Consider the following 20,627-nt stretch of genomic DNA (forward strand, 5'->3'; position numbering starts at 1 on the left):
GAGATTCCTAGGACAGAAATCCTAGAGGAAGCATTTCTAGTTACTGGAAACTCTCTCCTGTGTATGGGGCTTAAGTCAATAACAGAGGGGTGCCTTAATGTTCATGCAGTTCATTCAAACACTTTTTACAATTCTTACAGTCAGTTCTCAGCAATTGCTGGTATCTTACATAGCTGGAATTAAATTCTCTCTCTGAGTCTGTTTTACTGAGCAGAGACAGTGTTATCTACCATTACTGTAAGCTATCAGGTGGTTTAATACCATTTTCTTACAAGTATTTATGCAGTTGTACACTCTTTGAAGAATGGTCTTCAGTTTTTAAGCATTTATCATGAAGTGGTCCCTCTGCACAGTGACAGACTCTCTGGGCTTCAATGGCTGCAGTCCTTTAGAGATCTAAGGTGCAAGTTTTAAGTTCTCTTGTGAAGTTCTTACTGACTCTCTGAGGATTTCTGTGTGATATAGTTATAGTTCAGGAGTTATATAATTACCTACTTCTCATGTATATTTTTCTTCTTGTACCGTCTTGTTTCATCGTGCATTTCCAGGAGGCATTATGGATGGATTAAAAGAATTAAATGTAGTATCTTTAAATCATTCCTAATGCTTAGCTGGACTTCATCCATTTACAGCAAAGCAGCCAGAGTATAATAATTTGAAATGTTGTGTTTGAAGCTCTTAAGAAATCATGTGAACAGCTGGCTAGGTGACTCAGTGACATAGATTGCTTCAAGAGAGGCAAACACAATGTGCAGAAAAGGATCAGTTTTCATCATGGCACTTGGGGCAGAGAGACAGCAGCAGTGTGTTCCATTTCAAGTTCTATGAAATACATGTCAGACTTGTTCATGTAACAAATTAAATAGGTTATTGTGAATGAAGACTTTATTTGATAGCATATAATACATTTTGAAGTCTGCCCTTCTATCCCATATTTAACCTATTCTGGAAAGTACAAGGAAACAGGACAGATACACCAGCACTAGCTGTGCAAATCCACTTCTGCAAGGAACAAGGGGGTCATGTATCAAGTGCTGCCCTGACTCTTGAACAGAAATCCAGTGATATCTCAGAATTGAAAGTAGCCTTTCGTACAGCTAACTACATACCTCTCATCCAAAAATAAGAAAGCACAGGCCTCTCTTGCTCTCATTGGAGAACGTGTGGTAGCAGGTCTCTGCTGTCCTTGCTACCTGTCAATATCCAAGGCTAAAAAGTGGAAAAAATGTCAGTGTTACAGTATTCAGGGTCCAGGGCTCTTGTGCATAAATATTTAATTTCATTACAAATATACCCTGTTGACTTCACCTTGCAGTCTCAGAGACTGTATGGCTCTGGATTGCACTGGAGATAATCACAGTTTTACCATTCTCTTTCTCTTCTCTATGAGCAGGCATTTACTGATTTTACATTATAGGTTTTGGGGTTTTGCCTTTTTTTTTTAAGATACACAACTAAAACTTGTTAATATAGAAGAGCATTTTTCAAGTATTTAGCTTTGAAAACTGGGATAAATAACTTGACCTAGTAAGTTCTTCCAGAATACAAGTCATGTTTAGGCAAACAAACATATATAGCTGGCTTAGAGGAGCTATGTCTCTCTGCAGTTAAATCTGCTGCAGGTGATGCATTTATACTGAGTTTTGAGAAGAGGCTTGAGGCCAAGCACTAAGAAAACTCACAAAAATTCAATTTTCAAACACCACTCAATTCCAAGTACTCCTTTTGAAGATTACTCTGATTAGAACACTTTCTATTCTGCTTCTAGTGCATCAATGAGTTGATTTTCTGAGAAAAGGTTATTTTTTAACAGGTTATATATTGCCCTTTCCCCTGAGGCAAAATATATCTATTATTATTTAAAAGGGGAAAAAAAGGAAGGACAGCCTTAAAATAGCTGCTTTTGAAAACTGCAGAACATTTTTGCGTTTGCTCTGAGGCAGAGCAAAAATCTGAATCAGACCATTGCTGCCACAGTGTCTCTGGAGTGGTGTGGGAGCTCTACAGTGGGGACTGGCAGGTTCTTTTTCTGAGAAAAGCAGCATGAAGGACCTTAAACATAGAAGAGAGATAAGATGAAAAAAGTAGATCTGTCATCAGGAAAGAATAGAAGCAGGAACCAAACACTTAAATAGCTTTACAGGATTAATACATGCTGCAGAAGGATATTAACTATGCAGTTCAAATGTGTTCTAAGTTAAGATGGAATCATCTCTGGGTCATTTTATTAAGCACCTTTCATCTAGGCATTATTCCCAGTATCCATACACAAAATGCTTCCTTTTTCTCCCCAAAACAGTAGTTATGTACCCAAAGAAAAGCCACTGACATTTAAGGAAGCAGAAGAAAAGCGTAGGCTAGCCTACAGGGAATAGCAGTGTCTTCTTTTTATAAAACCCCATCTGCATTATTTTGAAACTTCTGAAACTTTTGAGAATTTTTCCCCCCAAGGGGTTGTGGAACAGACTGCCCAGGGAGGCAGTGGAGTCACCATCCCCAGAGGTTTGAAAAAGCCATGTGGCACAGAGTAAGGTGATTTACATGGGGACTTGGCAGTACTGAATTAATGGTTGGACTTTATGATCTTAAAGGTCTTTTTCTAGCCTAAACAATCTATAAAAAGTAGTTTTAAATGGCATAAAAATACCCTTCATTTCTCAGTTGAAAAGAAGATGGATTCCACATAGATTTGCCATTCCTTCAAGCAGCATTGCTGTTTTCAAGCACAACAAGGGAAAAAATAAAATAATAGCTCAAACATTACCGAAGGCAGCTCAGTCATCCAGAAATCAGCTATAAAAGCTCCATTTACTACAAGTCCCACAATGAGTTAGCAAAAATGATACTGAGCTTCAAACTTTAACCATCAGATAGCTAATGGTACTGAGGTGCCTCAGCAGGAAGTAGATTCAGAGACAGATTTCCCAAATTTAGGAAAAGGAAAGTCCACACTTACAGCCTTCACAGTTGTAGTTATGTATTTCCTGTGAAAGAAGGCACCAGAAACATTTTACTGGAGCTGTGCATTGCAGGTCATGGAGCTGTACTCATTCAGAACAGGGTTCATTTCAGTCTTAGGGAACTATTTTCAGCAATAATCTGCTAGTTTTAAAGTCTCTGCTTTAAGTGTAATCCTGTTGCTTTAAACACTAGCAAGTCCTGCAAAAAACACATTTGAAAACAGGAAATTGAGCTGTAAGTGGTGTGTAATAAGGGCACAGGACATAAAAACAAAAGATGTTTCCTTTCACTCCTCCTACACAATTTGTATTCTTTAAATGCACAACCCATTCACTCTTTTTCCTATTTGTAAGGTGAAGAAGGGGTTAATTAATCAGCATTTTAGTGGCTGAAGAATGTATCAGCAGCTCTCAAACCTGGAACACAGATATGTTGGATACAAAGTATGTTAATTTCAAGAAAATCCAGTTAGGCATATCTGGAATACACTCTTTTCATCTCAATTAAGAACTTTGTGTAGAGCATACTTGAAATCCAGCAAAGGGTTGAACCCTTACATGTTTGCTCTAAAACCATTCAGTCATTAGTTTTGAAGAAAGCTGAAATACAATTTTAAGTACTCTCAAAGGTTCAGAACTTAATTGCATCTCTAAAAAATAAAGATTGAAAATATACCTATTCAAATCCTTACCAAATCTTTCACTGGAGAACAGCTGGGGTTGCAACACTATCGCAGTTGAGGACAAAAGAAGATGGAGCAAGCACAGCTTAGCTATACTTTCAGATTTGGTCCTCTCAGCAAAAAGCCTGCAAGCACTTCACTGGCCAATGAGTAAAGAAATGACCTTTTATAAAGGCAAAAAGCATAGGAAGGTTCAGCCTATTAGCAACACATGACACCAGCTTAGCATACCACCAGCATTTGCATGTAGTAACTTTATTGGCAAAAGAAAAATAGGGTTTTTCTTATTTCCTGTGATTTAGCTACTGAGTCCAGCAATTAGCAGAAAAAAAAGAAAAAGAAAGAGTCAAATCACCGTTTTGTGTGTGTGTATAGAATACTAATTCCATGTCATCATGAGCAGCTGCTGAGGTGTCATTCTGCAATATAATTACAAGCACCAGTTTGTTTTTACTCAGCAGCAGGTGGTGATAGCATTTTGTAAACACTGTAACCAAACAATTTAATTTGCAAGGTATTTCCTCTGGAAGTTTTGTAAATTGGGTTTAACCTGCACCAAAAAGCAGTTAGGGATCAGAAACTGAAGTTAGTCCCAGGCAGGTATTTGTTGTGGTGCTCAACTTCAGGCATCCTTATTGGGCGCAGCAGAAACTACAGAGCATCCCCAGGGGCTGTTTATTCCTTTTTTCAGTCTTCTTTGAGATTTACACTTTTCTTGGCCAATGAATTTTCACAGACCTCCCACTGCCAGGCTCCAGCCTTCACTATTCTTATAAATTATGATCCTTCAGAAGCTGGTCATAAGTAGTAATTTAAAAATGACGAACAGTACAAGAAACAAACAAAATCAAAAAGCAAAAATAATACTGGGCAGAAGTTTTAGACCACAGAAGGCATCAGAATAAAGCATTCAGTGTCTTACTTCCTGTCTAAATCGAGTTCTATCAATACAGCCAGTCTCACATACAATAAAAAGCACAGGTCTGAAATACCTTCTGTCAAAAGAGCGGGAGGCCAAGAAAGGCTTCAAACTGGACAATAATGGGGATGTTTCCCTTAAAGTACAAGATATTTCAATCAAGGATCCAATGTTAAGATTGCATAACCAGTTTGCTTTATAAAAGGATTGGTGGCTCTGAGATGAGGAGATCATCCTCACCTAATGAAGAGTTCTGCTCAGTGTTCACAAAGTTAGGAATGTTAAATTTTGTAAGACAATGTAGGTCTTCCTCAAACATCCCACTGCTCTTGGGAACCTCCTGGAAGTGGGTATTACTCTCCAGACTTGGACCTTTCTGACTTGCTTTTTCTTTGTTCATATGGTCCACTTCATTAATGCAGAAATGGAAAAGTGACTGGGATTCTTCAGCCATTTGGTGAGAAAAGACCCTCTCAGACTCCAAAGGTCTTCCAAAATCTGCCACAAAGCTGTTCATGTGAAATTTTTTTTCAGAAAGTTCTGCATTGCTATGGAGGAACAAGAAAAATACAGTAAATACAAAAGTAGAACTATTTGAGTTCTTATCAACAAGTTTGATTTCAGCAACCATTATGATCAGAAGAAAAGGAAACCCTACAGTTTGTCTACCACAGACTTTTAAAGCCAGCACTGTTTATTATTTTCTGCTGAAGAAATTTAAGTCTTCATTTGTCATGACAATTTTCCATGGGAAAAAGTTAATGCTAGCACTCTTAAATGGCACTTCTAGTAATCAATATACTGCAATAATCACCTCACTGAATGTGTTTATAAACACTCTTGATTTCAAGTAGTAAAAATTGTTTTAAATGGCTCATAAGAACAGTTTGAGAAAAGTCTTTGACGAACAAAATGTTTCTGAGGCACAGGCAGCTCTGCTCTTACTGAGGGCATTGAGTTTCTTGCTTGTCCAGACACCAAACCATCTTTTCCACTGACTTCAATGAATGATATCCAGATTTCCAAATTAGGGAAGTTGGAACCAAAGACTGCTTTAAACACTGGCAGTCTTAGCAATCCAGGCAGCCCAGGAAGGATAGTTTAACATGTTTTTTGGCAGTTTTCGTTATAAATCTTATCTCCAACCAGCACCAATCTGCACGGACTCGTGCAGGAGCCATTTGCAGCTGGGGGTAAGAAGAGCTCAAGCTAGATAGCAGTTCTACAGATTCATTCTTCATCAGGCTGAATTTATATGCTATCATCACAAAATGCAAGTTATTTGCATTTGGAAGGCAGTAGAGGTATTCAGAGAATGAGCAATGAAACATATTCTGAGAATATGAATTTTGTTAAGAACTAATAAATCATACCGTTTACATCTGGAGCTGGAGCTGTAGCAAATAATGCTAATTGTACACCTAAAGGTCCACCCAGCACTGAAGAGTTTTCAGTGCAATTTCATTTCCTCAAGCCTGCAGTAGGAGATAAGTGCCTCAGATGGCATCTTCAGAAATCCACCCACTAAAATGTTCACAGGATACCTACTATTAGTGTTTCAGGAACAGTTAAAGATCCCTGCTTCTCAAAAGCTAATTTACTTCCATTACATGATGGGGGAATTCTGTCCTCACAAAATCACTTCCACTAGCCTAGAAATCAAAGTAGTTCTCTAGTTTGTCAAAACTGTATGGGCTCACTCTGCATTTCAAAGTGATCCAGGCAGAAGAATAACATTAAATTGATGTAAGACCTACCAGTAACCAGGTAATAATCTACTATATACACAGCAGGAGGCAAACAGCCTGGAATAATTCTGAACTGACAACTGGCATTTATGTATTTATGATGCAGTAAAAAGCACCACTCTGAGTTTTAGTTTCATATATAATTTGGCAAATCTGTCCCAAGAGTTTCTAGGTAGTGTTGTGGCACAGGCAGTAGAAGTGGCAATAAGCACAGAAAGATGGACAAGCACTGTAAGCCCAGAAAGAAGTGACTGCAGAAGAAAGTTTAAAATGCATCCACTACAAGAGTGGAATTACTTCATAGGTGTGGAAAGTGCTTCATAATCCAGTGAAGCATGAAGGAGCAAAGGCTGACCATGCAGAGGGGCACACAAGACTCACAACGGCAACCTAATATTAATGGAAGATGCAAATACATTTTACTCAGAATACTGAGGATATATGATGAAGCACAAAACTGTTCATGAGCAGAGAACACATGATCTAATATACAGTGATATTTTTGGATTTTGAAATTCACAAACACCATATTTGAATTTTAGAGCGAAATTTTATTACATTTTTTTTTTAAAACTAGACTAGAAGCTTGCATAGTCTTGCTGTTACAATCTGCAAGATTTCCTCAGCAGGTATTTTTCAGAACACTCAAGAAAAGCAGCCTCAAAAATCCCAGGTCAACTGGGATCAACTGATTTCTTAAAAAGAAAAAAAAAATCAGTTACCCAACATTTACTGCTTTGAGATTACACCAGCCAATATTTTGTATAAATAGGTTGCATTTTGTATAAATAGGTTGCATTTGTTGCACAAATATGCTCTTAAGGACATGTTCAAATGCAGAAACAAACATGGAATGCTTTCCTCTCCTAGTGATGAATGAGAACATTTTTTGGAAATTCAAATATTGCCAAATATTTTTTTTCAGTTGCACAAACTAATGTTCCACACGTACTTATATATGCAAGTGAACAAAAGAGAAATGCAACAGACATAATTTCCATACCTCATTACATTTCTGCCAGTGCCCATCTATATCCTGTCCGTTCTGGTCTGAGAATGTACCTAATTCTGAACATCTTGTGTAATTTTGAAAAGTACATCCTATCATGGCCCTTTATGTTGAGCCAAGAAAAACATCCTAATAGAAAAAAAAATTTCAGAGTATTGTACTTTGGATCCATCCATCTGAGCCCAGATACACTTAATCTCTCACATTAATGGTACTTTAAAGAACAGCCAAATAGCCTTCCTGAAGGCAGAGACTTCATCCATCAATCAAGCTGGCTTTCTCCCAGGACCTGGGAATCCCAGTAACATCTATTTCTAAAGGAGGGCTCAAGGCAGCTCACTAATGAAATGCCAAGCCATGAAGAATCCAGTCAGGCATGGAAACAGAAGATGCAGGCAAACTAAAACAAGTGGTTTTACAGGTAGCTGTTCTCCAGTTTTTATACACATGAATCAAAAATAAGAGAACCCAACTGTATTCACTGCTCTTAGTGTATTCTCAGAGGATCCATGTTCAGTACCATGAGCATTTCATCAGCAAGTGGCAAAAACCCTCAAATTTGTTAAAGGTGCCAACTCAGCCTGCATGGCAAGTACTCAGGCACACAGCTCCCAAAGCTGCAAAGATATCTATAAAAAATACAGAAAGGAATAATTGGCCTCACTCCAGCAACTGAAGAAAAATTATAATAAGGTGTAAAACAGAAGGGACTTCTGGAAGTCTCAAGAAAGGCAAGACTGAATTCTGGTTACATTTCTGGATGTAGAAGATGACCAAAGGTGGACATTTCACCAACTCTTTAGGACACTGTTCTGAGAAAATTGATGAAAAAGCAGATAAAGGTGGGAGATATCAAGCAGGCCTCTGCTACCTGAAAGTAAATTTTTACACGTGTAAAAATTTTTGGCAAATATCCGTATTAAATTCTCTCTATATATGTATTTTTTACTTCATAATTTTTCCCCTCTCAAATCATCCACATGGGATCCAGACTCGTGCTCAGCTAATAAATAAGATGTGAAAAGGACACACAACAATTACATGGATTTTAAATCTGTTTGGGAGCAATGTCTGGCTACTCCATAACAGCCTGTAGGGGAAGCAAAAATACCAGCACCTCCGTTCTGGTAAGCTGGATTCTTCTGACTCTATTTTCTTCTCACAGGAGCAAAACTTTAGGAGCACAGAAAAGGCTCAGGATGTACATCAGCCATCTCTAACGTGGCCTGTCTCTGGAGATGTGCTATTACACAGTTCCATGGAGAGCCAGTTTGCATGTGATTAAATAGCAAAGGGGCTGCAGGAGGCAGAGACAGGCTGCTTTAGGAAGAGATAAGCAGCAGCAATTGCCTTTTACAATCAGCTTCTCATCATTGCTACCTGCCTGCCAGCAATCTCACACTCCAGAGAGGCTTTTTATTTCCACTTTATGGCACACAAGCCTGCGAGCAGACATGGGTTCAAACTTTCTCAGGGGAAGGGACACTGGCAGCCTGCATCCTGTGCAAATGCAGATAAACCACTGAGGCAAGGCATGGTCTGCACATACTTATCAGCTAGAAATAATAAAAAACTGAGGACTTTCAAGGGACCCTGGCTTTAAAGAAATGTTGAGTTGGTCTCTACTTCAGCATTCATTGCAATTTTCAGCAGAAACAAAGACACTCAGGTCTCAGGGGTTAAGGGAAGATTTTGCAAACACTACCCAAATCTGTCTTTGGACTGAGCACACAAACATTTGGAAACTAGCCAGGCTACAGCTTCCTTAATTCAACATCTGCACTGCATTTTATTTGTATCTACTCTGTTGATATTCACAGTATCACTCCATGAAAACTTGAGCCTACTTAGAACCATCCCACCTGTTTACAAGAATCTAAAGGCACCTGTTTGGCAGCCTACGCAAAACATCCCTTTAGAATGAAAATGCTAAGATTTCTTGAAATGAGGACAGGATGCACTGTTTCATAAGAACAGACTATAACAAGATGGTATAATGTCAGCATTGCCTCTGCATGTTTGGGGGCTGCAAGAGCTGTGGTGTGCCACAAATGCAGCAGGCTGGGTTTGTTATTCCCATTTTCAGACTCACTCTTGATGTGGTGCTCCTGTCTTCGTCAGCAGGGTCAGGACAAAAAACATGAAGATGACAAAAACTGCAAGACCAACCCAAAATCCAATCACAATGGAATCTGGTGAAAGGAAAAAAAAAAAAGGGAAACAAGATGATCAATATTTTACTTGCACTTGCAAAAAGCTGCCTTCTACAGGCAGCACAAGCGCAAACCCAAAACAATTTGCAGCTTATTTCTGGGTGACAAAGAGAAGGGATAATCAAATTTATCTTTATCTATTTTTAAACAGAAAGCTGCCATTGAAAATCTCATTTTGAGACCAAATTTTACTGATATCTAGACAAACCAGAGAGTAGATAACTGAGGGAAGATAATTCTCTTGGTAAGTAAAATAAGAGGAGCTCCCTGTGTGATGCCAGGCCCATTTCCAAGCATTGCTTTGGAACTTCAGTGCTAGAAATAGGAAAGAGGATTATTTGATTTTCCCCATATTCTCTGTCTCTGTAGAACTGAACTCCTGCTCTTTTAGGTTATTTCTGCCCCAGACCATTAAGTTTCTGGATTTAAATGGATTTCTTTGACAAAATATGTTTAGGAAGACCTTTTAGTGGCAAGACAGAGGGTTCTGCAAGAAACAGAACCACAGATAAAACTATTTGCTACTTCAATACATATCAATAACCAACAGATACCAGATATTTTTGAATCATTTTCAATTTGGGTTTCCAACTCAAGTGTGGAAAACTGCAACACAGTGTCAGAGGAGCACAAGAGATTTAGACAAAAAAGTCAAACCAGCAGTTAATCAATAGAAAAACAACACTGCAATAGCCAAATATAGCAGCCATTGGGAAGAGTATAGCTTTTTGCCTGTGTGCTTAAACTCTATGTACTCTTCTCATTTATAGCAAATAGACTGTAGGCAATTTGCCAGCACTACTAAAAAAAAATCTATGTCCACTTACAACTTCAGGGTGGATTCACAGTTGCTCAAAGCTGTTTAGAGTTTCCAGGAACTTGATTTAGAGAGGTTCAAGTGGAACAAAGATATTTCCAGACACAATCAACTGATTACCATGGACCAAATTGGACAGCACCAACACTTGCTATTACCTGGCCCAAGACCCATCAGCACTCTGGGGTTTTTTTTCACCTGTCATTTAAGTTAGTTACTCTTTTCTTATACAAGTATTCAAAACTTCCACTGTAGAAGTTCAAAACCATTAACATACAAACATTCAGGAGGGAAGGCTTGGCCAGGACAGAAATGCTTTCTACCCTTATTTGTCATTACACAGCCACTACCAAGCCTCAGAGATCCTCACTGCCTGTCATGTCTGACCCAGTGCAGCAGGCACAGCACAGAACTGTTGCATTTCCTACAGGACTAACTAAAGACACTGAAAAAACCGGAATCAGCTATCCTACCTGGTGCTTGACCCCAGCTGTTAATCCTGCTCCCACTGGGAAATATCTTCCATGCTAAAAGGCAGATGTGGAAACTGGAAATCAACTCAAACCATTCTCTCTTTCCCTGCAAAATCAAAATGACTGCTGCAACTTGAGATTTTCTCCCTGAGAAAATACTTTATCACAATGAAGTCTCTCCTTAATCCCTTTCTTAGGTAAGCTAAGGAGGTTAACTTTCAAGTCTCCCACTGCAATATTTATTCCATCTTTCCTATGCCACATCTTCCCCTCTCAACACCTTGTGTAAAATAACTGGTTTGAGTATAGGTCTCTGTGATGGAGGGGGAGGAAATTTTAATACCCTTTTCTGTTTAAAGCATTCTGCCATTAACATTTTTCTGTAATTCCACATGTTATGTGCACTTAAATTACTTTCAGAATCATTCTGTAAGGACAGTCTGTATTCACTTAATAAATATATACCTTACCTTCCTAATACAAAATAGCTCATCCTGCTGGACTTTGTAGTGCCTGAAGATTTAATCTAAAAATAAATATTCCCTTTAAAAAAATTTACCACTTAAACTTGTATTGCTACTAATACCTTCCAGTTAGACAGACATGCTTGGATGGTATGCAGCTGCATTAATTACCAGAATGTAAAAGGCAATCAAGATGACTAAAAAATATGCACACAGATTGTAGCAATCAAGCTAAAAAACTTAACTCAAAGGAAAAAAGAAAAAAAAAAGATAATCAAGGCTCCCGTAAAGTACTGCTCACCACAAAAATCACACCTGCTATTGTATGCTGAATAACAAGCCTGTTTTGTGGTTGGTTTGGCATCCCTGCTCCCAAGAATTCTTAAGTTTACTGATCCTAATACTACATCTTCCTTGCTCCATTGTGCCTCCTGAAACACTTCCAACCCTCTGTTGTATAAATTACATCATTTGAATTTGTTTAGAATTCTTCAATAGTTAAGGTTGGACATCCCTGCTCCCAACCGAATTCTTAAGTTTACTGAGCCTAATGCCACATCATCCTTGCTTTATTGTGACTCCTGAAACACTTCCAACCCTCTGCTGTATAAATTACATCAAGCAGGTATCCTGAGCTCTTTTCAACAGTTGATTTAGGTCTCACTCACTTCAGTGGAAATTATTCAAACCTACTAAATTCTAACCACTTATTCAAAATTAACAGTACATAACCCAAGTTTTGTTCAACAAATATGGTATGAAGGACATTTATACTGCCCAAAGTTACAAATACATATTCACAGGATACTTCTACATTTTCAATTTGCAGGTTTGGCCTTCCTTTTCTTCATAATACAGACTCATATCCTGGCAGCAGTTCCAAGTCTTGTGATCATTGCTACCTATTTTGCCTCTCACTAACATTACTGAGGCTTCCTCATTTTCAAAGGCACAAAAAGTGATTTTGTTCTTATCTCTGCCAGTCACAAGTATCTCCTGGCTATCTTAGGGATTAGGAGAGAGATGTTTTTGTACAATATTCAGTCACAAGTGAAGAACAGGAACACGTAGGCAGGAAGCTGAGCTGCATGAAGTGTGTCCCTACTGAACTTACACTTATGAGCCTTCAGACCTTCAAATGACACTGGTCCATACTCATAGTACTCGTAGTCCCAGGTGTAATCAGAGTTGGACAAGGCCTGCTGGGAGGTTCTGTTAGAGATCAGCCTCAGGGCAGACATCGTGCGCCTCAGCAAACACAGACCTGTGGATATGAAATGCGTTAATGGAGACTGCATCTAGCACAGCTTTTGGGTTTTTGTTCTTTCTCATCTATTGGACCATTACCTCATCAGATAAGGCTATCCCATCCCCTCCCAGTCCTTCCCCTAATTACAGACACAGACTCAGGGGCTCAGTGAAAGGCAACCAAGACTTCTGGGGAGCTGAAGCACAGGAGGCAGGAGAGCCTAAGGGTTTGTTCAGCCTGGAGAAGGGACAGCTGCAGGGAGACCTCAGTGCTGTCTTCACTCAGAGGGTGCAGAGATGCTGCTGCCAGGCTCTTGTCAGAGGTGCACAGTAAGGGGACAAGAAGGAATGGACAAAAATTGGGCAACGGGAAATTCCTATTAGATAAAAGGAAAGGTTTACCTGATCTAGTCTAACATGCTTTGAGCAGGAGGGTGGACCAGATGACCACCAGGGGTCCCTTCCAACCTAAATTTCTCTATGCTGATAAATGGCTCAATATGCCACTACAGAAGGAAAATAAAACAGGAGTGATTTCCCTCACAGATTAACAAAAACTGCAAAGCAACACTGAGCATCATGCAATTATCTTGCTAGATATCTCTGTCATTACCACCATTCTGTACTAGAGCCTTGCAGAGTAATTTTTTTCAGAATATGAGACAGTTTTATGCACACCAAAAGAAAGCACATCTCTGCACAAAACATGTGCTGCAGTAGCTGGAGTCAGGAAATCCAAATTGAAACATATTTCAAATTACTTTTTGTGAAAGCAAGCTGAGCTTTGGATAGTTCTGGATTCAATTAAAACCCAGCAGGACTGACTAACACTTCAAGTGCCAGGAGAGCCATCATAAAGAATGAAAAATCAGGTACAAAATAAGAAACACTTTCACTCAGGTAATATGAACAGCACTTCAAATTTGTAAAATAATTCCTTCTGCAGCTATTTTATCATGACCAAATGCTGCCAGTAATGCTTCAAAGCAATTTTAAATAAGTAGTAAGCCTGAAAAAGTAAACTTCACACTTAAATACAATATTCAGAAATTTAAACACATAACAAAAAACTTGACTGGCAAGTTATAAATCGTTTAAAACAATAAATGGATCTATTTTCAACCCAAACCAATTTAGTTTTCAGAATGAGCAATCTGACAGCAGGAAAGGTGAAGGGGTGGGCTGGGGAGAGAAGTGACCAACCCCATTCTTGGATCAGGATAAGAAGCTTCACCACATTATCCTCACCCTCCCCTGAGCCATTCAGAAAGCCTCCAGCATTAATAAATAGCCTGAAGCATAGAGGAGGAGGAAAAAAATATGGATATTGTGGACAACACAGTTCAAGGCTGAGGATGTTTCTCATCTTGTACTTCCAACCCTTTCAGAATGGACACAGAGAAAGAGGTAAGTCTAACTAAAAGTGCCTGTGTTGGCAGTAAAGTTCCTCCTTGGCTTTTCCATTTCTTCAAATTAAAGATAGAATGTCTGATTAAGCTTTAGACAGAAGCTTTCTTATTTTAATCAACTAAAGCAACTGCTGCCTCTGGGAGAAGGAAGTGGCACAGAGAAGACCCCAGGATCCCTGTCCTAGTTTGCTCCCATCTCAGCTCTGTCAGTTGTTTATAAGGACTTTGTGTTGTTTTGTGATGAAACATGGAGCCACACAGTGTTCCCACCATTTTTTCCCCCTTCTCCTCAACATTTTTTTGATGACATATCTCTTGACAACATTGACTAGTCCTGTTTAAAGACTGTTTTTACGTTTTATAACTTTCTAGAAAAGCCTCTCATTTAAATATTCCTCACATGGCATCACTTATGGCCATTGTCACCTCCCTCCTTTCAGTATTGCAAAAGGAGAGGAAATCCACTTGTAGAAAACTTCAGAATACAGGAACACTCTGAAAAATGTTGTTTCTTCCCACCTCAATGAATCCCTGTGCAGATGGGATTCATTGGGCCACATGCAGAGCTCTCTCCCACTCTAGTCACTAGTGTCCATTTATGATTTATGGGGAGGATAGCCACGTGCAGGACACAAAGAATCTGTCCCAGTACAGCATTAGGTTAGAATTAGAAGCTCCAGCTTTTCACCTCTGACTGCATGCATGTGGAGACTTGCTTTCACTGTAGACAAGCCACTATCAGAGGGAGAAAAGCTAATGAAAAGCTGAGTTGCCAGCTCTCTGGCTAATCTGCACTTTGAAGGACATATAAATATGCTTCTAAATCAACCAGCAGGGCTAAGCATAAGCACTGTTCCAAACCAACTTTCAGCTCACTTGTAAGCTTTGTCTGTCTGAATACCTCCAAAAACTCAGCCTCAAACTTGTGAAAACCTTTTATTCTACTTTAAAAGCCAGTCTAACACGGTGGTACAAGGACAAGCACAGTGAAAGAAGTGGCTGTTTAGACCTTGCATCTCCTGGGAAGAGCAAAGCAGGCTGAGCTGGCACAGTAGCAGCCTGTCAGGTGCATCTGCCTGGCTGCAGTAGGTCATGCAGGGATTCAGGTAAGAGGTAAGCACTTCTAAGAAGGAATTCCTCCAGGAGATGCTCTCAAACACTCTTTCTGTCAGACACAGAGAGCCATGATTCAGCCCATAGCTCTGGAGCTTCACAGGGACCTCCTCTAATTGACCTGGCTGCGGGTTTTTCTGGAAGGTACAGGAGCCTTTTGAGGCAAACATGAAAGCCTCTCTATTGATTTTGATGTGTATGGATGCAGATAGGCTTTCCTCACTCCAGTTCTCTTCTTTCAGAAGCAAGTCAGGAGCAAAAAGCTTTACTTTGATTATTTGAGAAACCCCAAAGCAGGACTGTGTTCAGTGCTGCCAACCAGAAATTTAGGCAGGTCTGCATCCTGGAAACTAAAAAGGGCAAGTGCTCAGGGCTTTCTGCAGGAGCATTGGGTTGCTCTCTGCAGAAAAATGTAACCAGATGTTCCAGATTCAACTCTTGGAGTTGAATTATGCCTTCATGAGAACTTGTTTGTAACCTGTGTGAAAGTTTGTAAGGTCTCAGCTGGCCTGACAGCAGCCAGTGGCACCTGGGCAAGCTAGTCTGGCTGTCTGTGTTGGCATAAAACCCCTGCCCTTGAACAGCAGCTGCAGGATATCAAACTCCATGCAGCTGGACTATTTTCTCCAATCTGGACATCACTGATACATTGCATGAGGCTCTCATCCACTTACCTTTCAAAATGAAAGCAAAACTGAACACACACCACATCTGCAACACAACTTCATGGCTTACACCACCACTGAGACTACAAAGGCATATCTGGTTTTGTGTGTGTCTGAAACTGTCCTTGTAACCAGCAGCAACTCCCTCCAAAGCTGACCTGCATGCACAGAAAGAAAACCATGTGGATTGTTTATGTACTGTTTGCTTCTGGAGCAAGAGAAACTACCAGTATGGTAGACACACAGAGCTTGGTGGATTTTCAGTCACAAACTACATCTATTTTCCACATACTTCTATTCTGCTTAGTGCCACAGGATCAAAGCACTCAATGGTTTTCAAAAGAACAAATGAACAAACCATTGTCCGCTTGCAAACTCTGAAGATCCCAAAACCCAGACAGGGGAAAAAAAGAAGGAACATTCCAAACTGTGGGAAGTCCCAGGCTGAGAAAGCTTGGCACTATACCCTGGTGCATCAGCTCCATCAGCCAGGCAGCAGAGTTAACCCAGAAGCTGGTGGCTATGAGAAGTTAACAACTCCAGCAGCTCCCTTATCTTCTGTGTTCTCATAGCAGCACCAATACTGTGCATGAGGGAAAAGGGAGTCAGCCACCCTCAGATTCCTTTTTACTCCATCCCAAAGACTAGGAGGTGAAGTCAGAGAAAAAGACAAAGGAAAAAAACCAGCCACAAACTTATTTACACTGCTGCACTGCATCAGCTGAAAAGCAGTACAGACCCCATCTTTTTACAGCCCTACCATGTGGCTTTGAACAAGCTGTGCTGCTCCCAAGCACAGACAGGAAAGTCTGCAGGAAATACTCACCTAAGAATCCTTGTTTCTTGTTAATTCTCAATACCCTAGGTGGGCAGGTTTTGAGTTCAAATTTGTGATCTTTTCAGGGGAATACTCAATTCCACCTGCAATAAAAGAGAAGAAAGCAAGCAATAAAAATGAGTTAAATTTAGGGGGGAAAAAAGAAAGAAAGAAAGAAAGATATCTGAAAACTGACTTTAGAATTAAAAATCAATCATGAATGCCAACTCTGATACCTAGGTCTTTTCTTGGAGAAAAAAGAAAGTACAATGTTAACTGTGGTTATGTTTGTCACTGATGTTCACAAACAGCAATTTCTGAGCTGTTGCACTAAAGTAACAAGAATGATGTTGGATCCATCACGAAAGGAGTTTATTACAATAGAAGGGAAAAAAGCTGATTTAGTCACTGCTTAAACTGTGAACTAAGGATGAGGGGTTACAGTTACAGACCTCTTTGCCTCATACCACCATATTACATACCATATAACATGCATTTTATTATCCTATAACTGTGCAATGTAAACTCCAGCAACAAACCTCTTAATCACCCCACACAAACTCCACACCGTTATATACAATTTTCGTGGTAACTGTATAGCTGCTGTTTGTACCTATTTAAAAAGTGATGACATTATGATTTTAAAGTGAAATTTAATAAAGGCTAAAAAGATTTACCAACTATTTTCCTATAGACAATAACAATCTCAGCAAATAATAATGCCCACATAGCAGTCCAACTCAGCAGGTGCCACCTGGAAGTTAAGGGAGAAACTAATATGAAATCATGCCATACTGTGAATTTACCGACTGTATGGTTCTAAAAATGAATAAAGCAAATACTGCATAAGCCCACTCATCAGCCTTTTCTGAGAAGGCAGATGAATTATACCTGACATGGTATCACAGAGCATCTGCATTCCTCTTTCTCTTAAAAAGTTTCAGGTCTGCACTGAACTGTTAGTAGGGAGCTGCTGGCACTCGTTCCCAAAACACACTGAGGCTTAGCTTAACTCCAGTACCAAAAGCTTTAGATATTGCAGTCTTAAGAGACAGCATTTTCTAAAAGCAATAAAGATTAGCCATAATCCCATTTATTTCCTGCATCTAGGGCAAGACTACACCAACAGCTTATTTTCCTCTCCCCACTAAAAGCCACCCTCCTCTTAGATGTGCAGGTATGGCAGCTGCAAACCCAAGTTCCTTCAAGACCAACCAGACTAGAAGAAGCCCTATCAGTAAGCATTAAAGTACAGACACTTTTTCAGTCTTATAATGTTATAAATGCTGACATCAATAGTATATCATATATTCAACACTTCCCGAAGAAAGGCTGCCTTTCCCTTAGGTTAAAATAGGAAATATCATAAATTGCTTTCGCACTACAATTTTTTAACCTCTCAGGCTGATTTGTTGTAGAAAACCCTGAAGTGAAAGAGCCCTGGCATATCTACTAATGAGGTAAGATAAAACCGTAAAGCAAGTTCTATTAAATGTTTATTTTTATTAGCTTTATTCTCACAGAAAGCTCTGTGCTGAGATGGGGATGTTCTAAATTCCTTTCTAGCCCTGAAGTCTGTCAATCCAATGCCTTATTCTGAGCAGAGAGAAAGGAAAGCTCCCTCCATCTGCTCTCACTGATCAGCACACTGCAGGTCAATTGGAATGGCTCCATCAGAATATGACCTACCTGTAAGAGTTGCTTTTCAAATATCTCCTATTTGTGCTACCATGTAAGAATCTATTAAAAAAAAAAAAAAAAAAAAAAAAACCAAACCCAGAACAGTCTCCACAGAAGGGACAGAACAAACCTGCCATTTTTTTGTAAGTAAAGGCTGGTATTCAGTTTGAAAGCAAAAACAAATCACTGAGAAATCATTTCAATGCAGAGGGGTACCAGACTAGACTGACTCAAATTTCCTACTCTGCAAATCATGAAGAAACACAGTAAACCCAACTGAGCCTAAGAACAGAGGCACCCAGGTGTGCTTCAAATAACCCCACTTAAACCAGCCATTTGTAACAGGGGCAAGGCTGAAGGAAGGAACTGCCCTCGTGTGATCATTCCTGGGAAACTCAGCACTGACTTAACAGCTAAAACTACCTGGGCTCCCGTTGTGTCAAGCCCCAGAGATGCCTGGGGATGCCCTGTGCCCCCCAGGGTTGCTGCTGCTGCAGCACAGGCAGCCCTGCCAACCTGCAGCATGCCAGGCTCTGGGTTTAATGGGTTGCACAGCCCAGACAATGGATGAGTGTGATCAGATCTCATTTCATAGCTCTGTTTTAGCTTTGCATCAGTGAAAAAGTCACCACAGAGGCTGGCAAGCACAGTGGAAGCCAATGACAATTTCCTCTCTCCCATTACAAAATAATTCCCTAATATTCACACAGTGTTCATCTGGTCTGAAGCACAGGCCACAACACGCTTGTCATAGCACCTCTTCACTTCTCAATGTTCTCCCTGCAGAAATAATTCTGTTCCCAGCCTCTGCTGAAGCCAGAGCAAGATAAACCAGCTGGCAGGGAAGAAAAAAGCCCAAACAACACAGGTATGACAGACCGTTTATCAGAGCTACTCCCACACTTGGGTATATCACAGCTGGGGTTTGACACTGCTGTGGTGGAGAAATCTTCAGCTTGTTCTTTCATCCACACAGGGTCTGGAAGCTGTAATCTCTCAGATGCAAAATAAGACATGAGCTTTTTAATTTGAATCACATATTACATTTCCTCAAGAAGTAATAAAACAAAATTATAGAGATTTTCCTTTAAAATTTCCACACTTCTATGACAAATATTTTCTTAACTTTAGTAGTTATCCTATAACATAATGCAGAAATATTGCTTTAATTGGTTTGGTGACAATTTTAAGCACTCACTGAAATGGAGCTGTTCATCCAAAGTCAAACTGGTCTGGGATTGTTTCAAGCACGAACTGGGGGATTTTTTTCCCTTGTCTTCAAATCTAAGTCTTCCCTCCAGCACTGCTGAAGAAGCAAACAATTGTGCCTCAAATATAAATTTCTCCTCAGGTAAATCAGACAGCAGTACACAACTCACAGGCACACGTCTGAATTTTCCCATTCTCATCCCTGCCATGTCTCTGTGTTATAAATAAGTAACTAGATGCCAAGAAAACATCACTGAACTACCACAACCCACTGCAGTGAGTACACAGAATAAAGCCTTCATTTTTATGTAATAAGATTTATCTTATCTTATTAAAAATCTTATTTTGCCAGTAAGAGCTGCTATTAAAGGTAAAAAGACTTTAAATTTGATTTACAAACTCTTGAACAAGCTGCAAGCATATCATCAGGCTTCACTCAAAACCTTTTCCATGACAAAGAGTACATGGGATACCAGGGAAAGAGTAGGCAGTAAATTACTTTTTCCAGCTATTAATATTCTGTTGTTTTTTTTTTTCCTTAAAAAAAATTCTTGCAATAGCTTGATTTATTTTATATATATTTGGTTGTGATTGAGACACCCAGAATGTCTCATTATTTTTGACAAGAATGGAGCCAGGCTGTCGTCAGTCAATGGAGACCTGCCATTCCCCTGGCATTTTTCCAGCCATTTACTCCTGTGGTCAAAATTATCTTGACTGTCTGATTAAGAATCTGAACAGAAAGCCACAAATGGACAAGAAAAACAACCAGAACTGGGGACTATTACCAGATTATCTCTAAGTAGAAACCAAAACATCTGTATGTTTCTACAGTGGTTACGAAAATCTGCGATCCTGTGTGCACAGCCTCTGGGAAGTTCAAATGAGAGGAACAGACCAAAACAGGGAGACACTCCAGGACAGAGCAGTGGGCTGGGAAACACACCTGGAAACAGAAGTGCCTCAGAGCTCCCTCCAAAAGAGTCCAGCCAGCCCTGCTGGGGCACTTTGAGGCAGCATTGCCACCGCTGTCCCATCTCTCTGCGAGCTACGCCTGTCACAGAAACTTGTGGTGTGTCTATGCTTCCAGTCATGTCCAGCTTTATGTGCCAAACAAGGTTGGATGACAGGATGAAAAGGCAAATGTCAGGGAACGGGGACTGCTCAGAGAGAAGTTTTGCGAGCTTGTCACTGAGGTGA

The 20,627-nt window shown here is 39.8% G+C and overlaps 1 protein-coding gene across 2 annotated transcripts; it reads right to left on the minus strand.

The window, feature by feature from the left end:
• Window positions 1–923: 923 nt before the first annotated feature.
• On the minus strand, window positions 924–20,507 carry MRAP2 (melanocortin 2 receptor accessory protein 2). 2 transcript variants are annotated; one of them, XM_039730595.1, is made up of 8 exons: window positions 20,374–20,507; window positions 19,417–19,524; window positions 16,548–16,642; window positions 15,731–15,879; window positions 12,401–12,550; window positions 9,412–9,511; window positions 4,803–5,110; window positions 924–3,159 (listed from the first exon to the last, which is right to left on the minus strand). In XM_039730595.1, exons 4-8 carry the CDS (start codon window positions 15,765–15,767, stop codon window positions 3,143–3,145), a joined length of 612 nt encoding a protein of 203 aa, XP_039586529.1. In that variant the 5' UTR covers window positions 15,768–15,879; window positions 16,548–16,642; window positions 19,417–19,524; window positions 20,374–20,507; the 3' UTR covers window positions 924–3,142. The 2 variants fall into 2 exon arrangements, with proteins under 2 accessions (XP_039586529.1, XP_039586518.1); XM_039730584.1 differs by having other exon boundaries at window positions 3,653–5,110.
• Between the last annotated feature and the right edge of the window lie 120 nt (window positions 20,508–20,627).

This window comes from Passer montanus, unplaced genomic scaffold (genome assembly GCF_014805655.1).
Source record: "Passer montanus isolate IOZ18808 unplaced genomic scaffold, ASM1480565v1 scaffold11, whole genome shotgun sequence".
NCBI lineage: Eukaryota > Metazoa > Chordata > Aves > Passeriformes > Passeridae > Passer > Passer montanus.